Source organism: Rhamphochromis longiceps, linkage group LG23 (assembly GCF_057381845.1).
Source record: "Rhamphochromis longiceps isolate RC_006_pf linkage group LG23, R_longiceps_female_GT1.1, whole genome shotgun sequence".
Lineage (NCBI taxonomy): Eukaryota > Metazoa > Chordata > Actinopteri > Cichliformes > Cichlidae > Rhamphochromis > Rhamphochromis longiceps.
Genome location: NC_140578.1, coordinates 5,729,115 through 5,751,843, shown reverse-complemented (window position 1 = coordinate 5,751,843; position 22,729 = coordinate 5,729,115). Strand labels below are relative to the sequence as shown.

The following is a 22,729-nucleotide window of genomic DNA, read 5'->3' as shown; positions in this document are numbered from 1 at the left end:
TCCTTAAACAGTGAGATGAGGGCCAAAGTGCGGTAGGGCCTATCCACTCGATGTCCGCCCGGCTGACTTAATGAGAGGACCATCCAACTTAAGCAGGTGGCAGTGTGTGTGTGAGACTGGATTTGAGAATTTGTATGTGTGTCCACACTCTCTGGCTCATTCCCCAGCACAACCAAATCAGGCCTGGGCACTAGTACAGTCTCCAGGGAGTTGAGGAGAGCAGTGCTCCACTTATCTACTGGCAGAGAAATGGATGGAGGAATAAACAGGTGCCAGCCACTGTGGTAATTTCTGTGTGTCGCTTACAAACTCGTGACCCTACTAGCTTTTATTTGAGCCAGTATTTTAAATTGAATCGGCAGGAAGCAAATGAATGCAAAAACTTAATAAGTTACTGTGATGAAAAATATCAAATTAAGGTTTAACTACATCATTTGAATGGGGCTGTTTCTGATTGCAAGATGAAAATTTGACCTCCACTTGTTGTTTATCCTCATCTTCCTGTGTGTAGCTGAGGAGAGCTGGTGAGTTATGAGGATGGAGGAAGGGGAAATAGAGAGAGGAATATGGGGGAGGATAGTGAGAGAGCAGCCAGACAAACTGGGGGTGGTGTCACTTGACAGAATATCTGGAGGCTTACTGCAGGCATGTGTCAAAACCATAGTATGAATAATGGAAAAGGGACAGAGAAAGAAACAGAGAGATACAGAGAGAATAAGAGTGGGAGTCAACAGAAAATGGGTGGGAGAATAACATGGTCCAGCCTTTCCCCCATTTCCCTTTCTGGATTATCTCTCAGTTCAATAGATCAGATTAAATTCCTATTAGCTGCTTACTCATCCAGAGCATTGTGACGCTAAAGTTCAACTCCATCACCCGGTCGACCTATCTGACATGCTTGTGCTTCCAGAGGGTCTTTTTCTACTTTCAAGCAGAGAGAGTTACACTTTTAACACTCGCCCCAGCCTGCGTGTTTCTGAATATTGAGGCCAAATAAAAAGTATAAAGCTCTTTTTCTTTTTTTTATATAAACAAGACTTGAAAAACAATCATTATTTAATGGCTATGAATCGGGATAAAATAGGAAGAGTACAGCAAAGAGACAGTTCACTTAGGGGGCAATAAAGGCTTCGAGAAAGAAATCAATATTTCAGCAAAGGACTATGCATTAAAACATAGTATATTATTTTAGCGGTCTAGTAACTATGCTATAAAATATATACCACGGTTATAAGATTGGAACTATCCTTCTATTAAGCTCTTTAGTCTAACACGAGAAATGACATTAAATAAAATCTGTTTTTATAATTTAATTATAATGAGGATAGGCTCTGTTACATAAGTTATAAGATCAGACTGAACACACATGACAAAGACAATAACAGTAAATGTGCGAATTATCAGACTTATCAATATCACAGCTCTGATCATCATTACTGACAGATTATGTCAAACTGTTTTAATATTAATTCTTCCAGCTGCAGGTTCAGTGTTTTTTAATGGTTCTGTTTAAATAATAAATTAGTTCAAACATAGGCTTAGTGTATATGCATTTCATAAGGTCAGCAAGAACAATTAGGTGTCATATTTTATACATACATCAATGCAGTTGTAAAATTCTTTACAGGAATAGAGCTATATCTAAACATCAATATTTGCTGAGGCCCATCAGCGAAAGACGAAGCCTTGAAATGTTGTTTAAAACTTTATACTTCTGGAGAATTGACAGATCAGAAAGAGGTGATTTTGTTTTTTAACCTGTTGATCTCTAATTTGGAACATAACCTTCTCTGGAGCAACTTAGGTCTATCATTAGTGTGCCAATGCACCACAGTAAGAAGTAATCCACCTGTGTTGTACAGGATTACCCTGAAGTTACCGGAATGACCCCAAATCCTGCTTCCTGGTACAGGACTTTGTGTTTAAAGACTGTTTGAAGATATAAAACCAATTTGGAAATAAATACTAGGTCTTATATTTATTGCATGAAATTAGCCCCATTTTTGTTCTTTGAATATTCCAAATTATTTTGTCTACATATATTTCCTCTTTTTTCATGAATTTAAAAAAAAAATAAAATTGAAAATTCAGTTACAGGTCCATTTCTCAGAACGTTCTAGTTGCAAGGAACATGATGTTACTTATAAAAGCATTTACTTGCACAGAGGAAGCCCTTTTCATTCCACAGATGAAAGACAGTGCTTGAAATCTGTATATTCTTATCTGTCCCCTCTCATTAAAATTAACTGAAGGGTGACTATGTCCTTTTTGGTCATCTTTTCTGATTTTTTTTTGCAAATGTCCTGATCCCTATTTCAGACACTCATAAATATTCACCTACCACATCAAATGATAGCAAACGTCAAAAAGAAAAGCATTTAAGACTTTTTTTTTTTACTTTTTGTGGGCTTTGATATAAAAATAGTAACAATTCCCTCTGATCAACTGATTTTAATGATCCTGCATCTAGGGTTTGCTTTGTAGCTTGAGAGGAGTGAGAAGGGAGTAAAGCTGCTGGGTGCCCATTCTGATTACCCAAAACCACTATAAACACCTATTGAGAGGGTCAAGATTGCAGCCATTTACCTGTCAACATAATGACTGTTTGAAAGAGCAGTAGGAGCTGTGAAATTTAGTGCTGCAGCTGACTTCTTTTTAAACCTATTTAACATTTAAGGGAAAATTCTGACAAAGAAACAGTGTCGTTTTTGCAAAATGGTGTAACTGCTTTGGTCAAAAATAATTACCCTTCCAAAAAGAGCTTTGTTAAATGATAAAAAAAGAAGAAGCAAACAAAGAATAAAGCAACAGAGAAAATTTGAAACATTCAGATAACAAAATAAAGCCATTAGTGAGCGTATATTTGCAGTATGGCACATCTATTATAATTGTGTTGACTCATTATGTAAATACCTGTATGCCCACAAAAGCAAGTGATGGAAGGTGAGAAACTGAAATCTCATTATGCTCTGTATACAATTCATCCATGTCAAACTTCTGTCGGTGGCAGGCACTGACATTTGAAAGCAAGTTTATCCTAACAGAGCTGGAAAAGCACATTTTTCTGTGTGGACTAAATGCCAGCTGTACAGATCAAGTAGCAGTCTGATCAATTATACAGAGAACCTTTGAACCACTAAATGCCATCCGAGGACTTCTAAACCTGACAGTGTGGCATAGAAGGGATGAAAGGACAGTATTATTACCACAGAGGGAGGGTAACATGCAGAAAAATACACATTAATGCACATTAACCATGACACACTCCCAATGACGCTATCGCCTTCAGACACCTATATACAAACGCATTCTTCTAATTGCCTAAGAACGACAACTGACATTATCCAAAAATAAACTGACATGTGATCCTGCAAAATGGAGGCTTTGACATTGAAATGTTCATGACAAAAAGTGTTTTTTGCTAAAAGTTTTTTTTTTTTTTTGTGTTCGTCATCTTTCATATTAAAAGACCCTAGGAGACTGGCTTCCTTTAGCTTGCTGAGGGGCATTGACATTTCCATGCCCTTCTACAAAGAAGGATACCTTTCTATTGAGCGCCCGCTCGTCCAAACAGCACACAATGGACCATGTTGCTTTGTGTCAATAACCATAATGTAGGTGAGTGCTGTGTGTGTGTGTGTGGGTGTGTACAGCGACATTAATGAGCATAAAATGAATTTTGTTATGTTTTTGTGAATGTGTGTTTAACGGCTGTGTATGAGTGTGTAGGAGAAAACAATTATATGTTTTTGTGTGTTTATAGACTGCATATCTGCAGCTGCAGCCGATGTACTTGTGTTTCAGTATGTGTTAGTGCCAAGATGCCTAAATGGATCTCTATTCTCCCGCTTTTGTTTTGAGCAAGAGCCCTTTTAGCTTGCATTTTTGGCAGCACTAATTACCATTTTTATATTTAAAAATGGATAAAAAGATGTCTTCCTTTTTATATGTGAATATAAGAGAACTATCACCCGGCTCTGCAGTTTTACTGAACAGAAAGGGCTTTAGTGTCATTCAGCTAACTATTTTGGTTCATTTATTAATTTTTTGCATATTGCTTTCATCATTTAATCCAGTTTCAACTCGCAAATCATAAATCCTCATAACATAATTTCCAGCATCACAAGTCAGCTCAGATATGTCCACTGTTCTAATGCATAATGTTACATTTTGTTTGATTTTTTTTTTTTTCATAATTTCACACAAAAATGTAAACGTTCATATATTCTGTATTTATTTCATGTAAAGTGAAATGCACACAACAATCGTGGGGAAAATTGCTGATTTGACAGTTGTGCATATCACTGACAGGATAAGGTCACTGTTGAAAGGACTGACTGTTCACAGAGTGTTGTACTCAAGCATGTTTGTGTAAAAGTGACTGGAAGGGAAAAGTGTGGTGGGAAAAGGTGCACAAGCCACAGGGCTGAACAGAGCCTGCAGAGAACTGTCAAGAAATGTTGATTCAAAAACTTGGGAGAGAATCACAAGGAGTGCACTGAGGCTGGTGTCAGTGCATGAAGAACTATGACACACAAAAATCACTGTCACATTTCTCATATCAAACCACTCCTGAAACAGAAACAACATCACAAGTGTCTTACTTGTGCTAAAGAGGAAAAGAATTGGACTTCCAAAATTCTCTTTTCAGATGAAACTAAGTTTTTCATTTCATTTGGAAGTTCCAAGTGAAAGGATGAGTGGAGAGGCACAAAATCTAAGGTGTTTGTTCTCCAGTATGAAGTCTCTGCACTCGGTGATGATTTGACGTGCCATCTTCTGGTGTTGGTGTTGTTTGGTACGCTGTGTTTTACCAAATGCAAACTGCAGTTGTCTACTAGGAGACTGACTTTAGAGCACTTACATCCATCTGCAGACAAATGGAGACCATTTCTTTTTCCAGAAGCACAGTGCCAAAACTACTATCAAATTATTTACTGACCATGTTATTACTGCGCTTGACTGACCAGTCAACATGACTGTATTATCAAGAGGAAGTTGAGAAACACTTAACACAAAACTAGAGAAGGTGAAGGCGTCAGAGATGAGCAGTTTGTAATCTGATTACTTTTTTCAAGTAACGCGTAATGTAAGGGATTACTATTCTTTACTTACTTTCCCATAAGCATGCTGCGTTACTGCGTTATTAAACTGTTGTGACAATGACGTAAGCCCGTGCGACGCTCGTGGCAGCAACAGACCTGTGTAGATCAACAATGGATAATATGGAGTGTGGGGGAGAGTACGACCATGCAGCGTTTAAAGCGTGGACGTACTTACATTACTTTAAGTTTTATTCCGTAACAAGTGACAAAAACATTAGCGTCCTCTGTACACTCTGCGTGGGAAGAAAACTTCTTTCTACAGCAAAAAGTTGAACTTCAAATCTGAGCAAGCACCTGGTAAGCTGCCACGGGAATGTGAAATTCACAGAGAAACCCCCGGATCCCCCCACTGACATGACTCCTGGTACTGGGCAAACCCCACTCCTGCTAAACAGGTGACAATAGATTTAAGAGCAACAGGACTTAGTGCCGCTCAATTTTTGATTTTATTTTAGTGCTACCAGCTTGTTAAAATGACGTTAACGCCATAACCGCATCAACACGGCAAATCTCTGTTAGTTAATGTGGATGGTCCCATGCGTGGGGCTGCATGACGTCAACATGTTAGCATGGTTAGCTCGTTAACGTGTTAGCGCTGTGCAGTCCCACGCATGGGGCAATCCGCATTAGATTGCTAAAGGAGATTTGCCGCGTTAATGCGGTTATGGCGGATGCGGTTAACATCATTTTAACGAGAATAACACTGAAAGCACTATTTTATTTATTTTTTGCTTTTTGTTTTTACTTGCATCTATTTGAAAGAGTGAGTGTAAACACAAAACATTCTTTTGTCTTATATGCTGGAATATGCAGATTTATTACTTATTTATATCAATTCTTCCAGCTGCATTTATTAGTAATATTAGTAACTAAATACTTTTTTCAAGTAACTTGACCAACACTGCTAGGCTTCAGTAACATCTCAGCCTGCTGCAAGCTGCTTCTCTCCATGTCACGCCTTATGGAGCAGTAATTTGTGGTGAAGGAGGTGAATAAAATGATCCTTTTTGAATTAATTTACCAAAAATAACTTCAACACGGGATTGTGATTTTTTTTTTTAAGATCACCAGTCCTCTACATTGTCCAACAGAAACAGACAAAATTGTTAACAAACTGGTGAACATAGAAGTGTCTTCAGCAGCTAAAAATAGCAATAACACTAATTCACTGATATTTATCAGACAGCCTTAAATACAACAAATTTAACTTGTATGCCATGCTAACACAAAAGGGGCAATCTGAGAGCAAGGCCCTCCACCACTGTCACTGCCACTGCTGATGCAAGTGCAAATTCCCTATTTCCAACATTTGAAAGTCGTCCCAGTCTGCACCAAAACATAACAATTTCTGTTGCCTGTGAACCACCGCAACACCAAGTGTCACAAAATTCTGCCTATTGGTTTTTCTCTTGCAAATGTAGCTTACATTAATAGTGTAACCCAATTTCACCATGGGCTTAATTTAGTACAGCCACATTAACCATTCAGCGGACTATGTTGAGGGAACAGCAACCTCAAGCCTCAAATGTAAAAACAGTTGTTAGTGTGACATTGTCTATTTATACAGTCGAGAAATATGTATCCATCTTCTTAGGTTGCACCTTTAAGGGTGAGGCAGACATAATAATAATAATAATAATAATAATAATAATAATAATAATAATAATACCTGTCATATGTCATATATCACAGCTAAAATTTTTGGTTGCGGCATATTGACTTAAGGGAAAAAAACAAAATTTGACGGTCAGTACTCGTAGGTCTCCAGGAGGCCAGTGAAATACAGACAGACAGGAGACAAAATAGCTGCAATCAGTGTAAATATGTGTTTAGCTCATGGACGTGTATGAATGTATGTGAGATACGAATTTTGTGTGTGCATGTGTGTGTACCACCAGCACACAGTAGAGTCCTGGGCCTTAAGCTGTCTTTAGGTGCACTGAATTACAAACGGATCAGGATCAGCAGGGACAAGAGGAGACTACACAGCAGCTCTGGTACTGCCCAAGGCTCTATGCTGCTCTCAAGAGAGCGTGCTTGGGCGTGATCAGCTGATCAGAGGATCCACAGTCTGACGATAACACAATCTTTTACTGTGCATTTCTGGTTAGAAATAGAGAAAAGTATTTCACCCCTTTTGAACAGGACTACATTACTTCACCAGTACATCATGTGGGAGCCCAGATGATGTACTAAGAGCTTCATGCAGGCAGGGATCCGGCTCGTCAGGGGTTACCAGATTTTCTTGTGTCAAAGGAAAGTGAGCAAAGTGAGCCTAAAGCCGTCCTTGTAGACATTTCCCCCCAAAAATCTGCAACGTTGAGAATAAAAACAGCAAAAGATTCATCTTAATTCAAGGCCTGCAATGTGGATGTGGCAATGCGCAGGCTGCGTCAGTGGCGTGTCTGTGAATGTGTGTGCCCACAGTATGTTTCAGACAGGTCTTCGCTTTGGTTGACAGCACTGTTGCAACATTCATAACAGCCTGGGAAAATGTAATGAGCTAAAGTGTCACAACATCTCAAATCGCTCTGCTAGCCTTCACTTCTGACAGTCTGACTCCGCTCCCCAGTGCTGTGTGTGTGTGTTTGTGTGTGTTCACTGGCTTTATCTTCAGGGTCTGTTTATATTTTGTGTGGGAGGGGGCCAATGGCCAAGAAATGGAAGCCAGGGACAGGAGAAGCCAAGCAAGCTGCCACAATGCCACCAGTATCTTACAGCCTCACGCTATTTTTGTCTCGCCACAGAAGTCGAAAGAAGGAAACTGGAGATATTCAGGACTGTAAAGTGACAGAACATGCAGAACAGATCCAAAGAATCCTCTTCCTCTCCTTTCTATTTCTCCTCCCTCGTTGTCTTCGCTAATACTGTTATATTAGTCACTTCCGAGTCTCTTCACCTTCTATTTTCTCTCTCTCCCTCTGGAGATCTTTTAATGGCAAGTTTATCCTCGTTCACCCTGTGGCTCTTACCAGGCTGATTTCCTTTGAGTCTACAAGGTTTACAGGTGTCCCTTTAGGGTTCCTGGTGTTAGCAGTGGTGGTGTCCCTCAAGGCTGTGTGGTGTAAGGTCTGTTCTCTGACAGCTCTGTCTGCCCGTAACACCCAGAGTGCCAGGTGTTATCATTAACACGTCTCATCACAGCTTAAAGGAGCCACACGTCTAAATCTTACAATGGATTGCTTGTGATATCACTTTTCTCCACTTGCTTCCTTGAAGCTTTTTCCAGTCCTCCATCTTCCATCTGTGTTCCTCCTTTTTGTGCATACTTTGTTATATTTTTTTCATTTTTGTGCTTCCTTCCTTGCATGCTTTTCCATCCTTCCTCGCCTCCTTGTCTTTTGGTCCTTACCTCTATGAGTGCGCACACTTAAAAAATACAATAACTTTAAGTAGAGCAGTTCCCTAGAGGGGTGAGTGACAGGCTATTCTTTGCCTCCTGTCGTTATTTCTGACATAGTTAAAGAGGAAATAGTAGACTAAAATTCTCTATTTTTCCCTTTGTCCTGTCAGAATCAATTAATCACTGACAGTAAAATTATATAAGGATGTTTTCCGGAGTGGTGAGAGCTCTGATGTTGAATTCTTAAATCTATTTCTGGTAAGGAAATTGAATGAAAAAAAAAAAAAAAAAACTGCCCTCTGGTAAATACTAAGAAGGAATTATTTACTATTTTTCAGCCAGTGTAGATCTGACAGTCATTCAGACATGAGCCTAGTGAAGGACTTTATCCCCTCAGTCATCTTTGCTCTGTCTCTGTCTCTTTCTCTTTCATGCTTTCTTGCTTCATCTCACTCTACCTCATTCATCTCTTTGGTTATTTTCCACCCTCTGGGTTGCTGCTATGGAGATATAACAAAAAAAAAATCCTTTACACTGTTGGGCCACCACAAGGTGTACAGTAATGCATTTGCTCATACATTTTAGTACAGTGTTTCTTGCATTTTATTCCTCATTAAAAATGTCAAATATATGCAAAGTATACAGTGTTTATACTTATATTTGTTCTTACACATGCAGCTCCAAAACTATCCATCCATCCATCCATCCTCATCCGCTTTATCCGAGGCCGGATCGCGGGGGCAGCAGCCTAAGCAAAGAGGCCCAGACCTCCCTCTCCCCAGCCACCTCCTCCAGCTTATCCGGGGGAACACCAAGACGTTCCCAGGCCAGCCGAGAGATATAATCTCTCCAGCGTGTCCTGGGTCTGCCCCGGGGCCTCCTCCCGTTGGGACATGCCTGGAACACCTCACCCAGGAGGCGCCAAGAGGGCATCCTTGTCAGATGCCCGAACCACCTCAGCTGGCTCCTTTCGATGTGGAGCAGCAACGGCTCTACTCTGAGCCCCTCCCGGATGGCCGAACTTCTCACCCTATCTCTAAGGGAGAGGCCAGCCACCCTTCGGAGGAAGCTCATTTCTGACGCTTGTATCCGCGATCTCGTTCTTTTGGTCACTACCCACAGCTCGTAGCCATAGGCCATCTTATATATACAGTTCCTGTCTAAACCATGCCATATGTTTTTATTTTCTTGCATGAGCGCACTGTGTTGAAGAAGTATTTAATTCATATTTACAGCTGACATAAGTTTGAGTCTCAGTCTGCAGGTGCTTGTGTGTCTGTACTTGAGTGTCATTGTGTGAGTGTTTCTGGAACACTGATAAGACCCTCCCGTGTAAAACCCAGTTTGCGGTCTTCATGGGAAATCAATTTGTCCCGCTTTCTACGTGGCCAGCCTTTATATGCTTCACTTCCTCCCACAGCTGTCACCCAATGTATACAGAACCATTGCCTCTCTCCATCCAACACAACGCACACATACTCACTGAGCTAAATCAAACGCATATCAGCCACATACATGCATATTCATTCAATTTCTATGCATATTCGGTACTCCAGCTGACAAGTGAATTACAAAGAGTGGCAGAAAAGATGAGTCAACTCAAGGTGGTGGTGAGTGTGTATGTGTGAGCTGGTGAGAGAGTGAAAAAGAGATAAAAAGAGAGAGGTGAATCCTGGCAACTTGGCCAGGAGCTCATTAATCTGCAGATGTGTTCACACCAAAGAGATACGGTGTGCTGCACTCACATGTATTCACACATGGACGCACGCACATTATGAGCCCTGTAGCTCATTCTTATTCAACTCTGCAGCCAGTGTGTCCTTTGATTCTCATTGTCCTGAGGAGGTTTGAGAGGAGGGAGTGTCCATGGTGATTGAAAACTGAGAAATTATGCCATCACCTATCTCATATCTTCTGTGAACAGAGTTTGCCTACACTCCAGTACCCCTCTGCAGATGCTTGGTTTTTTTTTTATTAATGTTTTTTTTTGTGGCGTTTTTTTGAATGTGTCTAATGGATGCACCACCAACTGAGTCAGCTGCAGGCGCAACAGTGTCAATCAGTACTACAGGTTTTTTTTTGGCATTCTTGGTGGTGTTGGGGTAAGAGTATGCATGGTAGTGGCAGCGGGGGTACAGCCAATCATAATGCTGATTGAGGAATCCAGTGATGTGGACGAATTAATGAGACATGGGGTACTGGCTGAGCCAGCCAATCATAGCCCTTTAAGAACTCGTCAGCTGCTGACAAACTGCCATTCGCACACTTGCCATCACATGGTAGCTCATGGATTGTTCATTTTGAGTCACAATGCTGAGTCATTTGTTGTTATACCACCTTCAAACCAAAAGAATTCACCAAAAAAGTCTTATTTTAACCACAAAATGCATCACCACCCCATATTTTTCAGCAAAGATTGCTCTTAAAAGCGTCTTGTTTGAGTTAAAAGACGTCTGATTAAAAAAAATCCAGGATCATTAAAGACCAGGACTGTATTTTCCCATGGTTGAGTTTGTCAGAGTTGTTGGTGGCATATGAATGACCTTTTCTTAATATCACTTTTTCCTACCTGGTGGTGATTGCCCTACTATTGCAGGAAAAATAGAAGCAAAGAAAAAGCACTAGAAACTCTATAACATATGGGCCTAACCTCTAGAACTAGAAGGATTTGGAGCCAAACACATAAATCCACTGCATCATTAATGATGGAATGAATGAGATGTCCTGAGGGGAGCAGCACGGCAGCTCCTGCTCCTTCCATCTATCTTCCTATATGTAACCTAACAACTCACCTAGGATCTATCGATCTGCACATTTCTTTCTTACTTTTTTACACTTCTGATTATAACTCTTTGCTTTACTGCATAAATCACCTCTAGCTCTAAGAATACCAACTTTAGCTTCACACTTTGTTAATCTTGAGAGAATCTGCTGACAAATATCTGAACAGCCTGTGTGTATCTGCCATAGAACATCCACCATGTTCAGCTACAGTCTGTGCTTTCCACTTTCACAATCGTCTTTGACCTCACCGCTTAGATGTATGGACCTTTGGTGAAGTGGGTATGGGCCGCTGATATGAATAGCCTCAACCTCATGAATCTTTCAGGCTCAATCATATGAGCTGATGTGAAAGGAGTTGGCCCTAGAGGATGAATTAGTTAATACATCAACCAGTGGAGGCATTTCTAAAGCCCTCTTTAAACAAGAGTTGTGCATTAGCTCTTCTTATAGTCTTGAGTACATATTAGTTTAACATAAGACAGGTACAAACAGGTGTGTGTGTGGGGGGGAGGTCATATCTGTGTAGAGAAAAAATGGACATAAAAAGGAGAATACATTTTGCACACGCCCTTGTGAGCATATTTGGCAATTCGAGTATGCAGGTGAGTGAGCGTGTGAGCTTGAATAAGTTTCATTTTATGCATGAGTACAGAGACATTTCGGTATGAATAATTGTATTGGCCTTTGACAGAAAAATACTGAGCAAGAGAGGGAGAAAAAAAGGCATGGAGCCACAGAGAGAGGTGGGGGGAGAGGTTCGGGGTTGCAAGAGAGTGAGGAAGTGTGGCAGGAAATGAAATGTGTTATTTGGGAGAACTGGAGGTGATAGTGTGGGGTGGAGGGTTTGTGTTCACCCCAATCTCTGCACTGCAGCGCGATTTCAATGCAGCCCTACACTGCAGGCTTTGCCAAAGAGCGATGTTCTGGAGGGGTCAAGGAAGGGAGGAAGGATGAAGGAAAAAATGATGGTCTGAGCAGAAGAGAGGGAAGAAATGGGTGCAAAAGAACGGCAGAAGGAGAAGGAAAATACAGGAAATGGCAACTAGGAAAGAAAATAAGGAGATGGAGCGTGAAAGAGCGACAAATGAGGTGAAGGCATGAAGATGCGGTCAAAGTGAAAAATGTAAGAAATAGAAAAAACATATTTGATAAACGGTAAAGAGCAAGCACGGGAGAGAGGGAGGAACTGGGGGAAATAACTCCGATCTAATCACCATGATTGGGAAAGTTGGAAGAGCAGAGTGTGTGGTAAGGTGCAAATTTAAAAAAAAAAAAAAAAAGAGTGCTTCCTGTCAAGCAGAAAACCAACCTGAGGACTCTGCTATGTGCAAACATACTGCAAAAGATGTCGCTTTTCAATTTATTTTGCTGAAATTGACCAGGGAGTTCTTTAAACCACCTGTAAGTCTGAGCAAATGTGCTCTGTTAAATTGAAAAGGAACTGGATAGATGTTTATGCCTATTAGACGTGGTGTTGTTTTTGACTGATTTACTTGAGAAATTTTTGGAAAGCTGAGAAGAAATGAGCAAGGCTGATTATGGATAAGAAATAAGACGAGTTTATGAGGCATGTGAAATTGGTCAAGTGACCCAAGAGGCAGAAAGAGGAAATCACAAGTCCAAGAGGAGTTTTGAAACATGAAACACATTTATTTGTTCCACCAGATAACATAAGAAACAATTCTGACTAGCACTCTCCACAGACAGATCCCAACACCAGTTCAAACACAACACAAGTCAATCCCATCAATGACAACAACTGACACACTAAGTGGGCCTCTGCTTAAATACTACTGGATGTGTACTATAAGCAGATTCAAAGAGACTTCTTACATAAAACCCTTTCCTAAATTGTTTAAAATCTCCATCCACATTAACAAACCACCATTGCCCAATAAATACAAATAAACAGCAATCAATAAATACATAAAGTTGTAGTTAAAAGGTTACATCAGACTGAATCTATGGACATTAATAATAAATGTCCCTTAGCAAGGGAAAACTTAACCAGACACTTTTGATGAAATCAACAGCTGGATGGTTGAAACTTGGACACAGTTGGGTGTTCCAACAGGATGATGAGCCCAAGCACATTGCAAATGGTTTTGGAATGCATAAAGCAGCCTAACGTTAAGCTTCTGGAATGGCCTTCCTACACCCCCAACCTCAACCCTACTGAAACTTTGTGGACTATGCTTAAGAGCTTGGTCCTCGTCAGGTAACCAATTTAAATGAATCCAACAAATTCAGTAGGGAATTCAGAATCCATTCAGAGCTATACCAGACGCGTGTTGATGACTATCAAAAGGTGAGGTGGCTGGCTGAAGCGCAACTTGCTAACCAAATATTAGTGAGCATTCTTTTGACCCTGTCTGGATTAGAGAAAATCCTAAATAAATTAAAACTTGTGCATTTCTAATTTTTTAAAGTCATTAAAGATGTATGCTGCGATATAATTTTACCCTGGAAAAAGAACAGTTTAAAGAAATCACTAAAAGCCCAGACTCACCATGACATTAATGCCCATAATAAATATATATAAAGCTTTGACTCCAATTGTACATCTAACCAGTAAAACCAAAGACCCTGCTACCTAAAATCCACTTGATGTTGTCCTCCCAGAATTAATAAAAGGTTGCAACCAAAGAACTATTTTGCCTGAACACCCTGGGAGTTAAGTTTCTTCAGTAGATGAATTAAAATATGCAGCCTTTACTGGCTTATGTTAACATAAGCCTTTTTATTCAGCCGGCATCTAGCAAACAATAAATCATACTGTCACGGTCCTGGGTCAGTGACCCAGTGTTTTGAGTTTCTTGTGCCTCTGAGTTTTCTGTATTATGTTCTTAGTTCTCGTTGTTGTCCTAGCTTGTTCTTTAGTGTAGTGTCTTAGTTTGGTGTTCTTGTATTCTGTTTAGTTCTCTGAGTATTTAGTAGCTGCCCTCTGTGTTTCTTAGTTGCTGTCTCCCCTAGTCTAGTTTGCATCTTTGCTAATTCCTGTTTTACTTTGAAGGTCTGTGTCTCATGTGAGTGTATCCTACTTTGCTCCCTTGTCTCGTCAGTTCTGATTTCTCCCAGCTGTGCTCTCCTTCTGTGTCTCATTCCCCTCGTTACTTCCCATTGTATTTAAACCCTGTGTTTCTCTGAGTCAGTATCGCGTCGTCCCTCATGCTGTGTGTGATTCTCCCCATGTCTTCTGGTATGTGTTATAATTAGCTTTTCCCAGTTCAGTTTTGTATTGCTTGTGTTCTATTTTCCAGCAATAAAGCTGTGCTTTTGAGTTCAAGTTCTGTCCCCGTGAGTTTGCGTTTGGGTCCAATCCCTGCCTGCCACACAGCGTTTCATGACACATACATACAATATGTTTTACAGTCAAGTGGAACAACCCTGCCCCGTATCACTCCCGTGATAATGTGACAATTCAACAAACAAACAATACATGTATTTTAATACACAGTGTGTGAGTCTTATTTACCAATATTCTATTACTGTATGTGGCAATTATAGTCGTCAGTTTCGATGATCAGTATTTGTGTAGCAGTTACTCAGATCATTAGTTGCAGTTTATGAGAATGGGAGCTTGTCCTTACAAGGCAACTGTGACCATGTCAGTTCGGCCAAACTGTCGAACTTTATGAAGCAGCACAGGTACTATTATCTCCTCCAATTCATCATGCAAATGACAGAGAAAGTGGAGGAGGGGAATCCACACCAGGCCATGAGTAAGATGGACAGAGATGAAGTGAGACAGGGGTTAAAACACAGGAAGTGAGAATAGGATGACCAGAGTAATTTCCCACTTTTAACACCACCATTTACCTTCTTCACCCTATAAAATGGTAAATGGTAAATGGCCTGTATTTATATAGCGCTTTTCTAGTCCCTAAGGACCCCAAAGCGCTTTACATATCCAGTCATCCACCCATTCACGCACACATTCACACACTGGTGATGGCAAGCTACATTGTAGCCACAGCCACCCTGGGGCGCACTGACAGAGGCGAGGCTGCCGGACACTAGCGCCACCGGGCCCTCTGACCACCACCAGTAGGCAACGGGTGAAGTGTCTTGCCCAAGGACACAACGACCGAGACTGTCCAAGCCGGGGCTCGAACCGGCAACCTTCCGATTACAAGGCGAACGCCCAACTCTTGAGCCACGATCGCTGAATAACACACGCTGAATATGAAATCCAAAAATCACAGTTCATTTACTAGCTTTTAGCTTTGATTTTCTCTCAGACTTGTATGTGTTGCCAGTAATAACAGTGTGTTGTTGTTAATCTAGATGCATATGAGTGATTTACAGCCTGAAATTGCTTACCTGCCTGCTCCCTTTTTTGTCCTGATTGACGGACTGATGGCGTGATTGAGATCTTCTGGCAAAGCAAATAGCAGTTGACCTGAAATAATTTGCATAATTCCTGGTCTGCCTAGAATCACTGTGATTTGTTGGCCAGTCTTTAGAAATAGATGGAGATAGGTTAATGCATTTCCTTCTCGACAAACCACATTTGAACTAAACAGAAAAAGCTGCTTCTGTCAGAAAGAGTTGGATTTTGGTTTTATACTATAAATAAAGGCAAACAACGGTCCTAATCTTGGAGGAATCTATTAAATTTGTGATTTATTGCTCTGGTTGCAGATTCTAAATCAAAAGAACTACAAATGTTGCACCATTATAACCCTGTTGGTGTTGCATGGCAGGAGTTTTTTGTTTGTTTGTTTGTTTGTTTTTTAAATATACTATATACAGACAGCAGAGTACATTTGATTAGAAGCCACAGGATCCTGAACTCTGACTTCTCATCCATGTTGATTTAAATTTAACACAACAACTGAATAAAATAAACCTGCTGGATTTGCCAGAATGTGCGATACAGGCAGGAAGTACTGAAGAATGAAGTGTATGGCTGCTGCCATTTTCAAGGTCATGAACAAACAAAATCACTCTAACTAAAATGTAATCGTGGTGTTTTATGTGATGAATGTGGGAGCATTCTTTTTACAAAACATAGGAGTACAGGAAAGATACCACACAAAACTACAAAAAACCCACGAGTGACACTGTGAACATACACAGACAAAAAAATAGTATGAGATAAAACTAAACATGTACTTGATTTTGCTTTATGAATTTATGTGCATAAGGCTGCTTTTCCCTCTCCAGTTAGAATGAAATGGGCATAAATATATTAGTTTGCAGTGCAGTTAATACTTAATAGACCTTTTAACAGAATGGATGGCAATGAACACATTGTGTCACATGGGCAAAACCCTCCAAAAGCACCAGAGCATTTGTCACCATGAACAACTGCTACATATGGCTGTGGATATTCATAGAAGCTGTACCATTAATGTAAAACATTTGTAGCGCTCGCACTTTAAAAGATCTCATAAAGTATTTAATACTTGATGATAAAATGAAAGGATAGTTATCACTAAAACTAGGAAACTGCGTGTGCATGTCATGTATGTCCATGACTTGCACAAATTCGTACTACTACCTAATTCTTTTATAGAAACTGGATGATTTGTGGACTATCATATGCATCTGGTTTCAGGTTTTGCATTTAAACTGTTGGTTAATAGTATTACACGTGTATTGTTGAAAAATTAACACTGAGAAAAGTTAATGATCTAGTTTACTTCATGCATTTAAGTGTCATTGTAAAGTGGAGACACTCTCAAGTTGATTATGAGAGTCCAGTCAAGTAAAGTCAGACCAGAGAGGTGTACTAATACTAGTTTCGTAGAGGAAGGATTTCACAAAATTTTTAAACCCCATTGACTTGTATCACAGTTGTGATTATTAACTTTCTCTGTTAAGCAGAGCTTCGTGCTTCTGGCTCTGTGCACACTCACATAAAAATGGGCCATTGGTGGGTCACATGACATTTCTTCCACACAAAATAATCTCTGTGAGTGCTGCTTATTCCAAGCAGAGACATTATCAGATGATGATGATAAAAATCTATAAAGCCCATAAAAAAAAACCTAAAAGTAAAATGTAACTGTCGCAAATAAGAGACGAGATTAATGCTTCAGAAAATCATTAATCTGGCGCTTTAGCGCACAGAGCAGTAAAATAAACAATTCCAATGCGAGTTAATCATTTTATAGCTGAGTGCGCTCTCAGCACTGCTGTCTGTTTCTACGCTGTTGGCTGCACATTAGACTTCTGAAACTTTAAACTGGATACGTTTGAACATTAAAGGTTACTGTCCCATAGCCCAATAAAGGAGACATGGAAATTTGTCAACAGATCAAAGTGAAATTACTTTCATTCACTGAACAGGTAATATTGGTGTGTGTTCTGTCTTCAAGTAGCTGCAATTCCAGCAGTGTAAAATAGACTTAGCAGCAGATTAGGATCAGTTATAATGGCATTTATACATTTTTGGCATCACTAAATTAATTTATGCACCTTCCTGTGATATTGTGGTGTGCACTTCATTTGGTGGTGGTTTTAGTAAGGTGTGGCTTAACAACTTCCACATATAAAACAGATCTGCCAACAGAGAATCTATAATGCACTTAATGTAAAACATGGTGTAAATGAAATGTTAAAGTTACCACTATGACTTAGCCAGGTGAGAAAGGAGCCTCTTTCATGATACAAAAAAAAAAAACCCTCTGATTTTAAGCTTAGCATAGCTAAGACACTAATCTCACTTCATAGTACACCCCTCAGGTCTGTTCCATTAGGATTCAATCAGTGTTTACAGCTGGCAGATAAAGTTATAGTGTGTGTGAAATTTAGAGATTTTAGTATTAATAAATATAAGAAAGATTTTTAAACAAGATTTAATATTTATTATCATGGTTACTTGGGATACACTAATGCCTGGGGGCACTGCATCTGGTTTGTGTGTTTTTTCATAAAAAAGTAAATGGGGCTTTTATTAACCTCAGTTGTAGAAGGCTGGCAGATCTCTGTTTTGAAAAGTAGATGTACGAAGTCGATGCTTGTTGTGCTGCTGTGCTCTTGTTAAAGTTGTTTGGCTCACACAAACTTAAGTCCTTTCATTTTTTTAATTAAAAGCACCCAGCATTTCGCACCCACACATACCTATCATTTCTCAACAAGCCTTTTAGTCATCACTCAACAATAATCAGGGCTCTAGAGTGCGACCAATTTGGTCGCAAATGCGACCAAATTTTTCAGTGGTGCGACTAAAAAAAATATTTGGTTGCACCTTTGCGACCAACTGTTCGGGTAGCAAAAAAAAAAAAAAAAATCTGCAACCTTCCCTGTGGTCAACAACAGACACACATTATGCCCCTATCGTGGACTAAACCAATCAGAAATAGTAAGGGGCGGGACCTCTCTGATTGGCCGTGGTCCAGTTGAAAGTGCAGGTGGAAGTGGGAGGTGAGTAGCTTGAATAAAGCGATATCAATTCATTAAATCCTGAATCGACTTTTAAATATAACTGTGTTTTGCCAGAAACGCCAGATTCTCAGATTAAAGCTCACAAAACCATTTCAACAACAACCAAACAGCAAATGAGAGCAGGTACACGGACTCCACACAAAGACGTAAACACAGAGCCGACGCATCAGAATCAGCTTTGTCTTTCTCGGCTTTCTCACCCGACGGCCCGTAGACGGACACGCTGTCGGAGCTTAGCGATTCTGATGCGTCCGGTCCGCGCTGTGATTACGTCTTTTTGCGCTGATTCTGAGCTGCAGGTTTTGTCTCTCTCCAACCAAAATTCACCAAGCCAGCAGCAAAAGAAGCAGCAAACTACGCTTCACATTTGATCAATGTCATCATGAATTTTGCTGTTTTGCTTCCACGACTATTAAAAACACACTTCATGCACAGCTAGCTCTCTCTCTATCTCTCTCTGTACTTCAAGAACAGTTTCCCGTCTCCAATCTCTGTTTTCTGTATTATTATTACCCACCAGTCTACCGTTGTTTACAGCGCTGTCGGCTGCTGTCTTTTTCTTTTCTTTTTCTCTTTGTCACTTAAATGACCTCGGACAAGAAAGCCTATTTTTTCTGTTGTTCAATACTGAAGAAATTTAAACTTTATATACAGAACATTGTAGAATATTTTTAAGGTTATCTGCTATAAAAAGCCAGACCAGGAAAATCTCCTTCATGTTTTTCTGTGTTTTATTCTCAGTTACTTTCACACAAAGGCATCTGCTGTGATGTTCACAATTCTGATGAAGTCAGTACTGATAAATGATCAGAATTATAATATTTCTGACTGTCTGAGGCTAAGTTGAATCAAATCGGGACTTTGAAAACCGGAATCGAATGGATTATAGAAATCAGTGATGATACCCAGCCCTAGTGAGCAGCCTAGGCACGACAGAAGTGGATGTAGCTGTAATAGGAAAAGAACTATTGATAACTTTTCTGTTAAGTTAAGGCCTGATCCTTCTGAAATTCATAGCCAGTGCTCTGACACGGTGTCATCAATCTTTGAATGCTGAAAAAGCACAGTGTATCCAGAAAAACACATTATATTATATAAATTATTATAAAATTTGTGTGCGCCTAACTTTTGTGCCGGTACACCTAACTTTTTAAAGTTAGGCGTACCAGTACGCCCATGGCAAAAAGTTAGTCTAGAGCCCTGATAATTAAGTGTGCTGTATAGTGAACTGCGTTAGTTATTAGGTTTGTAATGCATCTCAGAATGTGCTTCTTTTTTCTAGTTTTCAATTAGCCTCCAGTGTATAAATAGTCCTGCCCTCTTTGTCAGGCTTTCTGTGAATGTACCTGTTGTGTCCTACCTTTCACAAGCTCTTGTTTGTCCCCGCTCAAGTTGCATTTGTTTGGATAGCATTTAAAAGCTTTCTGTTAACTGTCAACTTTGCCTCCTTACCTTAACGTTGCAATCCACACACTTCATTGTTACAACAAGAATCATTAAAGATAATCACTTCAACAAGTCCTTCAACTATTTTATTTGTGCAGTAAATGTTTATTAAATTATTCTGTATCTCCAACTCATTCCAGCTGTGGGATATGGATAATATAATTAATCACTGTGTATCAACACATGGCCATCAAACTTAGAGGCTTTGATGTGCCTCATCAACCACTTTTTCTATTGCAGCATTCTAAAAATTGGTTCTCATGATCAGTGGGATACCACAACTTCAAACAAGATTGTTAATGTCTTTAGATTTATTACTGCCCATATGTCTTACTGACAGCCTTCTGTGGGTTTAGATAAAGTTAGAGCCCTGAATAGAAGTTAGAGTGGAGTTGGAAGATAATTTTTACACTGTCACACCTCCATAAATACTAACTACAAACTCACAGAGGAAACAAAAAGCATGAAGACACCAGTTCTTTAAAATGCTTTTCGCCAAAGAATTCCCAAAAGTTCCAGAGACAGTCCCTAAGGATGACATTGCATCATTTTGCCTAAATAATCACCTTGTATGGAGTAGGGGCAATGGGTGGAATAATGGTTTATTGGATTTTATGGCTATAATAGGATTGTATTGGCTGTCTAAAATCAATTTGAACCAGAAGAAAAAAGATGGAAGCTCTTCAATAAGCTGTCCATCAGTGACTGATTAAGGACACTGAGGCTACACATGTGAAATGAAACACTGTTATTAAAGCTGACTTTCTACTCCCTCTTCAAAATAGCACATATTTAAATTGTAGTCAAGCATGTTCTGTTATAGGTTGCTAACCTTTTTTGCCTTTAGCGGTAAGTAATAGCAAAACACATCAGATATGCAGCTGTTCTAATTGCCATCACAGCAATTTAGTTACATTGGGAAATAACAACTTCAAAGAAAAGAAAGCCAAAGAGAGACACAGAAATGAAGAAATAAGTAAATAACCAATATTTTGTGACTTTTTAGTGCTTTTCTGCCCAAACATTTTAGCTAAAATATCACAATTTATTCTAGCTGCTTCTATAAACCATCAAGCTTTATGCAGCCTTAACCAAATCCAATGGCTAAAAATCATTACAAAGTGCATTCGTGGATGTTATACATTCATTTGGCATCAATTTTCATTGATCCAGTGTTGTGTTGATTGATCCTCAATGACATTCATGCACAGGCATGCCTAAATGTTATATAATAGGTACTTTTGAGTCAAAGCATTAAAAGGCATTGAATAATCAGAGCCAGGTCAATATATTCACCCCTGATCTGTGACTCCTTTCCATAAGTATTGATCATTAAAACCACAGCGTGGCCGAATGTCTTTGCATGGATGACTGTGAAAAACTGAAAAAGACCATCACACCATAGACATCAGACCATGGACGACGGAACCACAACTGGAGATGTTTGTAATTCATCTGTTGGAGCTGTTACAGCAAGGACAACACAAAAACAGGACATGGCTTGATATGCACATACTGCAACATCGTGTAACTCTTGTGCACAAGCTAACATTTACTGTAGTCTTCCCACAGAAATTTGGCCAGGACCCAGAATCAATGTCAGACTGAATGCTGTCAACAACTTTGCATCAAAGGTGATGTGTTTAAGCTCAGTCAAAGTCTTCCACTGAGTGTTTCTCAGTTTTTAAAGTGCCATTCAAAGTAGTAAAGTCACTTTGATATTTTCTACTACTGCCACATCTTCCTTTTCTTTCCTGTATTTTCCCTCATCCACTGCGGCGTGCACCGCTTCGACAATACTTTAATCAGCTGCTCCACTGCTCAGTGAGCTCAGAGCTCCTCTGTGGCCTATATGTCCTTGTGTCACACACACAGCCTCATTCACCTAAATCACTGCACTGCCATTTTCTGACAGACACATTCTCACATCACATAGCTGAGTGGAAACATGAGCTGCCCACTGCTCTCAGGGCAGAAGGTGAAAACACACACACACACTCACACACAGTTGAGGCACATACTCTATACTTCATCTTGAACAGCCTCTGGCACAAACGGCCGACTTGCAGCATATGGAGATTCCATGTTCATTTTCAGTCAGGGAGCTTGACCCAGGCCTCCTGGACCTGACAGTGAAGCGGCTGAGATTGTAATCAGTTATTCAAACACATAATATGGAAACAAGGCCCACAGAGGCAATCTGCCATTTCCTCGTGAAGTCACCTCACAGTAGACTGCATATGTTAAATGTTAAGTCAGAATATGCCTGTCATTATTTCCCCCTATGCTTCAGGGACACAGCAGTTTGCAGCTGCTGACCTCTGAGGTTCCCTCACTCATACCTGACCTGGCAGTGACTCACCGATCTCACAGCTCTCTCCAGAGAACCCCTGAGGACAGTAGCAACTGTAACCATCCCCTTCCTGCAGGCAGCTTCCACCATGGAGGCAAGGATTGGTCTGGCATGGATTACTCTCCACTGTCAGGAAAGAAAACAAGACGAGGGAGAAGTTAACTGAATTTATCAGGTATATTTCTATAGATAGAGAGCATTATAAAAGTGTCTTCACAAACTATAACAGGCAATGTGCCCGCATTATACCTCTGTCATTACCCTTACTGAGCTCATTTTTGGCTCCTCTCTGGCAGGGATAGA

The 22,729-nt window shown here is 40.0% G+C and overlaps 1 protein-coding gene across 3 annotated transcripts in view; it reads right to left on the bottom strand.

Moving 5' to 3' along the window:
* ncanb (neurocan b) overlaps nt 1-22,729 on the bottom strand; it is a 172,767-nt gene that overhangs the window by 56,104 nt on the left and 93,934 nt on the right. For all 3 annotated transcript variants that reach the window (XM_085398156.1, XM_085398155.1, XM_085398157.1), the window contains exon 10: nt 22,436-22,552. In XM_085398156.1, the coding sequence (XP_085254282.1) occupies nt 22,436-22,552 (117 nt within the window). The remainder of the gene's footprint in view (nt 1-22,435; nt 22,553-22,729) is intronic.